Raw genomic sequence first — 7,566 nt, forward strand, 5'->3', positions numbered from 1 at the left:
ACGCCGTGCGTACTCAACTTACGCCCCGCGTACATGGGATGTCTTAGTACGCCCAACGTACGAAAATCATGCCCAAGGTACTCGAGCTGATTCCATCCTTTCCATTAAGCACTTAATCCCTTAAGTACTTTTCACCTAAACTCATATCTAGCCTCAAAACATTTTCTTAAGTCATAAAGTTTCCACCTTTATGACTTTCCATGGCTAAGGAAGGTCCAAAAGCTAAAACCCTAACTTATTAATCCATTAAGACATCACAACTCTTGCATGGAAGGGATAAAAGGACCAAAATCACATTTTTATGGTTCCTAATAGCTCTATAATGGGTAAATTTTCCAACTTTATCCATTAGAATGGTCCCAACAGACAAGATCTAGTCTTTAAATCATAAAGGGACCAAAAGTGCATCTTTTTCATGTAACACTACCGAAAAACACAACAAATATAAGTTTTTCAAAAACACATGGAAGTTATAAAATGTTTACAAACCAAAGTTTCCAAAATATTTATCCAACATCAGAGTATCCCAAAATCATAAAAACCCATAACAAGGAGATGTGTACGGTCAAGCCTTCGCCTTTCCACGATCATCCGAAGTATCTGAAACAATAAACTGACACCATAAGCCAAAGCTTAGTGAGTTCCCCCAAAATACCAACACAAGCAAATAACATATACAATCAAACATGTCGAGTCCAATCAACCATTGGGTTGGAATATCCCATGCCCAATCAATCATAGGGTCCAGTCATCCTCAGGATGGAATACCCTAGATTGGAATGCCAATATATATATATATATATATATATATATATATATATATATATATATATATATATATATATATATATATATATATATATATATCAGGCCCAGTCAACCATAGGGTCCAATCATCCTCGGGATGGAATACCCTAGGTTGGAATGCCAATGTCGGGTCCAGTCATCCATTGGGATGGAATACCCTTGGTTTGTTGGCTCACACACAAAAGCAGTAAAGCCTCAACCATCAACCAAATATGTGCACATACACAGATAAACATATAATCAGTCAACAGACAATCACGCAAATCTACAGATCACTAAGCATAGCATCATACTATCACATAACAGGATATCTAATCCAATCGGTCGACCTTGGTGCCTTAGACCCATAAGTACAGTGAGGAAAACTAACCTCACAGTCTGGAAGGTAGATGATGAGGTCTCAACTCCGAATCTCGGCTCTAACCAACACATATTCAATCAAAGGACAATTTCTAAATTGCCATCCAAAATACCCAAAATACCTATGAGTCAAACTTGGTCAAAGTCAAGGTCAAACTGGTCAAAAAGTCAAGAAGAGTCGAATCAGCTGACCGCCACGTCGTGGTAGCCCTTTACCACAGCGTGGTGTTGAAGACGACAAAATAACTGCGACCAGCCCCTCCACCACGTCGTGATGGCCTTGTCACGCCGTGATATCAGGGTTTTCAGCAGCTTAACGCATTCATCCATGTTCTTCGATTCTAAAGGTTCTCCAACTCAGATCTGGTCCATAATAGGGTCTAGATGGATAAAGTTTCCAACTTTATCTCATAAAACCCTCCAAAGTGTATAGATCTCAACTTTAAGGTTCAAAACACTACATGGATTAAGCAATAATCACTCAATCCATAAGGTTACTTGTCCAAAAGCTCCAAAAGAGTCTTCAAGACCAAACACATCATAAAAATTGGTGCTTTTCAGACATGCATGTCCAATGCATGTCTTGAACTCTTATTAGGCCAAAATAGGGCAAAAAAGTCCAAGATTCCATGCATGGCCTCAAAACTCAAATCTAATTCAGATCTAAAGAGTCAAATGCTCCAAATGGCCTAGAGATTCATAAAGTTGCAAGATTTATGAAGTTCAACCATCCAAAGCAACAAAGCATAGAGAAAAGTGGACAAAATCCAAAGATCTATCAACTAACTCATCAAGATGAAGACTTTATACCTCCTTGAGATGGTTGAGGAAAATAAACTCCTGGATCTATATTGCTTTAGGCTCCCAATATGATCTTCCACCACTTTCTTCCTTCATAAGCACCAAACACACATACTTTAAGGCTAAAAATTCACACAAGGGATCTAGGGTTTGCAAGGGACGATTTGGAAAGATGGAGACTGATGGGAGCGTACGCGGCTAACCCAAAAATCGTCCTAACTTCAAACGGTCGTAACTTCTTCGTTCCAACTCCATTTTCGACGTTCTTTATATCCACAGAAAGGTATTGAAGAGCTCTACAATATTATCTAAATATCTTGGACTAAAAACTTCTTGAATAAAAATCCATATTTCATGCAAGAACCCGGCCTATGATTTTTCCCGTTCTACCCTTCGGACCAAAACGCAATTCAAAGGTTTAGATCTCATAACCATCATTACCTCCTTCCAAAAGGTCTAAACATTACCTTCTTAAGGCCTAAAGCCTTTACACAATCGATTTCCGGCCCACGACCCTGAAATAGAAAATGACAGGACACAGAATGTTACAATTTCATTCGATTATCAAAAGCAAAACCCAAAATAGTCATTTTATATTGGTCCGATGGATATAAATCGAGTAAGAAGGAAATATTTTGTAGGAAGGGTAAGAAGTGCATCATTTGTATGATTTTTGACGAATCAACAAAATGAATCTTTAAAATTTACAAAAAAATATGATTTGCAAAAAATTTTCAAAAAAAAAAAAAAACGCGTCGATGATTCACTAAAGTTGTCCGAAAAGTGAATCAAAACTTGATTCACCAAAAAAAATGAATCATCAATGTTTTTTTCCAAGAATTTTTTTAAGAATAATGTTATTTTTATATCATCTAATGATTAATTTGATTGGTCCACTAAAAGACATGCAAATGATGTACTTTTTATCATTTCTACCAAATATTTATTTGTTATTTGATCTTCTTGGTCTGGTTAATTCATTTTTTTTTCTTTTTCGGGTTATTATGCTTACTCTAACTAGGTGTTAAGATTGGTATAATACGCTTACACCAAAATAACATATATCCATTGGTTGAAATATTCAACGTTGGTGCCTCCTTTTGCATTTTTAAAATACAATAATGCTTCTTTTATAATAAAACTAAAAATTACAAATGTTCATAAAAATTTCAATCAATTTCCAACCACAATACCACCTCTATCATGATCATTTGTTTTGTGGCCTCTTCCACAACACTCCAATCCTTCTAAGCATATTACCATCTTTCCTCTTCAAATACTCATCATCATCATCATCATCAATCTCTACACTACCAGGTGAACTCATGTTCATCCTCTTCCTAGGACTAAAATGGCCCATCGACCATGTTCTCTCCTCCAACATCCGGCCATTGTTATCACTGTTCTTATCACAAAGCATATCAGTAGCCGCCTCCGCAGCCTTCCGCCATTGACTCATCTGCACTTTCAGCCTTCTCAACTCTTCTTCCATTTCACAGTTGCTCATCTTCACAGCCTCTAATCGTTCAGTCACATTTGCAACTTCGTCTTTGTTCTTCTTCATTGCCTCCGTTGAGCTTTTCATTTTCTTGATTTCCAGTTTCAGCATCTCGTTTTCATCGCACTTTTCGCTTAATTCCGTCTCTAAACTCGTCAATTTCGACTTTAAACTCTCGAAATCTTGTTTTGACTCGTTTCCCACCTCGTTTTCTCGCAAGTTTTTCAGTTTCGCATTCAGATCTTCGTTCTCCTCAAGAATACATTGCAATTCGGTCTCTTTATCCATCAAATTCGCCCTCAACGCATCAACATCTTCTTTCGACTTCCTCAATTCGCCATTAATCTCCCATGCTTGACGTGATTTCAAATTTTCGAGTTCAGCTTTCAAATCAGTAATCTCTTTGGATTCACTTTGCTTCTCTTTTGCATTCATTTCTTCAATAATCGATTCTAACGAACTTACGCGTGCTCTTGATTGGTGTAGCTCCGAAACAATAGCGTTGTAATCATCACTGTTTGTCTTTAATGACTCCATTGTTTTTTTTGCTGTTTCGAGTTGTTGTAAAGTTTCGCTAGCTAAAGTCTGGGCCTGAGACTCTGAACTTCTGGAATCGTCAAGTTGGTTCTTCATTTCCTCCATGATCGAAAGCTGTTGAGCCATATTCTCTTTCAAGACACGTATCTCCTCGTATGCTGATAGATGGTTCGACTTCAAAATTTTCCAAAATATGAAAATATTATGGTTAGAAATGAAAGGAGAGCGATTGCATGAACGTAATATACAAAAAAAGGGAGCTTACATGGGTTTCATGGGAAGAAGACAAAGCCAAGAGCTTTTGAGACTCTTCAAGTTTTAAAGTTATGGCTAAAAGCTCTTTCCTCGACTCTTCTGCGTCTAACTTGGCTTGTTTTTTCCATGATTCAGACACAATTAGTTGATCTTTAACAGTTCTTAAAGCATCCTCCAGTTGACTAATTTGTGTTTCAAGTTCGGCAACTCTCCCTTGACGTTTCTTCTGAAACATTAAACAATAATATTAGAAAGAAAAAACATATGTAACCTCAACCATACACTCAAGGTTCGCCCTTCCACTTGGGCATTAATGAACATGAAAATATCTTATGTAATAACTAAGAACAATTATATACCTACTACTTACTTTACATTAAACTTATATAAATGCATGTGATAAATATCCACAAAAAAGAGGAAACTGGGAAGTTTGACGGTAGTCATAGGTTATCTTTGGCAAAGCTAGGAGGACGCCGGAAGCTGTAAATTGGAGTTTTATTTGTGTTAAACGGTTTAGCAAAAGTATTTTATAACTGTTTAAAGTGTATAAAACGATATATATAGAACATAAAAAACTAAAAGTTACTTCCAAAAAAGACTCTGAAAACTGAAGCCCACTGGTCTTTTAGTTGATTAAAGTTAAAGTATAGATGTATAGTTAAATTAACTATATTTTAAATGTAATAAGAACATCTAAATTTATTTAAGAATATAAAGCTTTTTAATAACTCAAAACATGATAACATATTTAATTAAAACTTAATATTTACATATATATTACAATAAATACAAGATGTATTTTTGAAAATTTAAACAAGTTAAAAACAATAACTTATATTTTGCACATTTTTGAGCTGAAAATGATTGTCACTCTTAGAAACGATGTTATAGATGTTATTAAGGTCAAAATACTACTTTTGGAAAGCACTTTCAACACCATCTGAATTTTCATACAAATCATTTGTTTGTCACTAAATACCCTCTCCCCCTCCCCACCCACCCACACAAACACACAAACAAACACACACAAAAACCCATAAAAAGTCATGAAGTTTTAGTAGTATGCTAGAAATTAATATACCTCAGGATCAAGTCCTCTTGGTGATGTGCGATCAAGAATTTTAGTACTTGTTGTTTTTGGAGTTCTAATACTTGTAGAAGAGTTTGCTTCAAGGCCACTTGTCTTGAGTTGTCGAACAACACGACCTGTGCTCCTTTGTCTAGTCTCTAAAGTAACAGATCGAGGAGAGCTCTTCCGACCACCTTCAGAGCCTGAAGAGCTCTTTACGCTGTCATCAGTATCAGCCAAAAACCATATAAGCAATTCTAAAACACAAAAAGAGAAGGGAAATATGGACCAAAATAGGAAAGAAAACATGTATAAACTACTTAACTATTCTAACACTTTCAAAACTACAATAACGGAAGTAACTAGCAAAACTGGGTTCAATTATCGATGAAGGACTAAATGAACAATTAAAGGTCATTGAAGAGAGGTATTGTTTATGGTACCTTGTTTTTGGAGTCTGCATTTGCTATCTTTAATGCCACCCTTTTCTATCCAAGATTCAACCAAAATGGGTGCTTTAAATTTAATTTACGTCTAACTTAAATGCTATCTCACCAACAAAACCTGCAACAATTTCAAGAAAACCACAACAATGAAAGAGAATAAAGAGTGGCTGTAGAGCACCAAGGTCCCTTAACTTTCTTCAGCCATGGGACCAGACTGTCGTTATGACGTCACAAAACTCACACTCCCAGTGAAACAATGAAAACCTGCAAGAAATTCAAGAAACTGCAAGCAATTAGAGAGAGAGAGAGAGAGAGAGAGAGAGAGAGAGAGAGAGAGAGAGAGAGAGAGAGAGAGAGAGAGAATCTAATGTGAAAGATGAAGTAAATGGATGTGATATGGTACTCTGAAACAGGCAAGAGAGTATGTACCATGAATGAATATTAATGACATAAAAACAAAGAAAATTCAAGTTGTGCTGGTGTGTCACATATGCCAACTAATAACAATAATATCATCGAGTCAACTCTCAAACCGAATGCCTTGTATCCATTAGGTGTTAATATATTATTAACAAAACCAAAGATTTATTTGGGAATATAGAGAGAAGGACGTTTAATTAACGTTTTACATAAACCCATAAATTAATGGGGTAAAAAACATAAGCTTTAAAAATAAGAATATAATATAGTACTTGATTAACATGAATACACACCTGCAAAACAGCAATTATTTGGAAGGAACCAGTGGGGATCGATATGAGATTTAATGAAAATAATAATGGAGGATCTGAGTAGCAGTTGAAGCATGTTTGGTGTTCCCCATTATTGTTTTCACGAGCGTCAGGCCAGAAGGAAGGTACATATCAAATTACCTATATCACCCGATATCTTAAATTGGGTAATGCTTGTTCAAGATGGGCACTTTGGTCATTTCAAAGACTCCGCCATTTTTGTCCGTGATTGAAGTTAGTAGATCGAAGACGTAGACCAGTGTTAGTTTGACTATCCGAAAACAGTTCACATACAGATCTCATGATCAATAAAGCTAAGTGGTTTTACATCTGTAATGATGGATTAAAATTATGAAATATTTACCGATCGATCTAAATCTTAAAAACTTGGGAAAGAAGTTAATGGCTTTTTGATGAAGAAGATGACAATTCATCTAAAAGAATTGAAGGTGTGTGTATATAAAGATAGATAGATAGAGATGGATACCTGCCAATTATTGCGAGCCATCGAACTCATAACAATGACCCAACGAAGCTATAAATTTGTGGGTAAGCCTAAAGGCTACAAAAGGTCGAGAGGAAAGCCCTATACTAGTTTAAGGGTATACGGTATACCTAGAAAGGATGTTTTTCATGAGTTATGTGTGAACTAATGTCACATCAAAGAAAGAAAAAACGTGGCTGTGAATTTTGTGTTTTTCTTATCTTCTTATGAAAATTTTGTTAAAATACATCGAATGGATAGAAAGGAGAGAACATCAACAAGAGTAAAGTAGTTTCCACCAAACTGAAACAAAGATTGGAATCAAAACGATGAAATACTTCCACCAAACTTATTGTATCTTTTACTTGAAGGTTTCGTTTGTCCATGGGAGGTTGCTTACTAATTGAATAATCTTTAACAAAACTGAAGATTGAAAACTATGTGAATGTTAGACTCAAATGTTGCTTGGTTTGCAGAGTTTAGAGGAATTTGAATTAATAAATTCCTTTTCCAACACAATATTGAAACCATAGTCTATCTCATCTTGGTTTGCATTCCACCAATCCATGTCCAAC

The 7,566-nt window shown here is 35.7% G+C and overlaps 1 protein-coding gene across 3 annotated transcripts; it reads right to left on the reverse strand.

Moving 5' to 3' along the window:
* Positions 1-3,073: 3,073 nt before the first annotated feature.
* Positions 3,074-7,106, reverse strand: LOC145119778 (interactor of constitutive active ROPs 3-like). 3 transcript variants are annotated; one of them, XM_079055510.1, is made up of 6 exons: positions 6,995-7,106; positions 6,649-6,837; positions 5,774-6,040; positions 5,343-5,550; positions 4,269-4,484; positions 3,074-4,177 (listed from the first exon to the last, which is right to left on the reverse strand). In XM_079055510.1, the coding sequence occupies exons 3-6, from the start codon at positions 5,791-5,793 to the stop codon at positions 3,176-3,178; spliced, it is 1,446 nt and encodes a 481-aa protein (XP_078911636.1). In that variant the 5' UTR covers positions 5,794-6,040; positions 6,649-6,837; positions 6,995-7,106; the 3' UTR covers positions 3,074-3,175. The 3 variants fall into 3 exon arrangements, with proteins under 3 accessions (XP_078911636.1, XP_078911635.1, XP_078911637.1); XM_079055509.1 differs by having other exon boundaries at positions 6,490-6,837; XM_079055511.1 differs by lacking the exon at positions 6,649-6,837 and having other exon boundaries at positions 6,995-7,089.
* Between the last annotated feature and the right edge of the window lie 460 nt (positions 7,107-7,566).

Source organism: Lactuca virosa, chromosome 6 (genome assembly GCF_052849685.1).
Source record: "Lactuca virosa cultivar CGN04683 chromosome 6, Lactuca_virosa_CGN04683_v6, whole genome shotgun sequence".
Taxonomy (NCBI): Eukaryota; Viridiplantae; Streptophyta; class Magnoliopsida; order Asterales; family Asteraceae; genus Lactuca; species Lactuca virosa.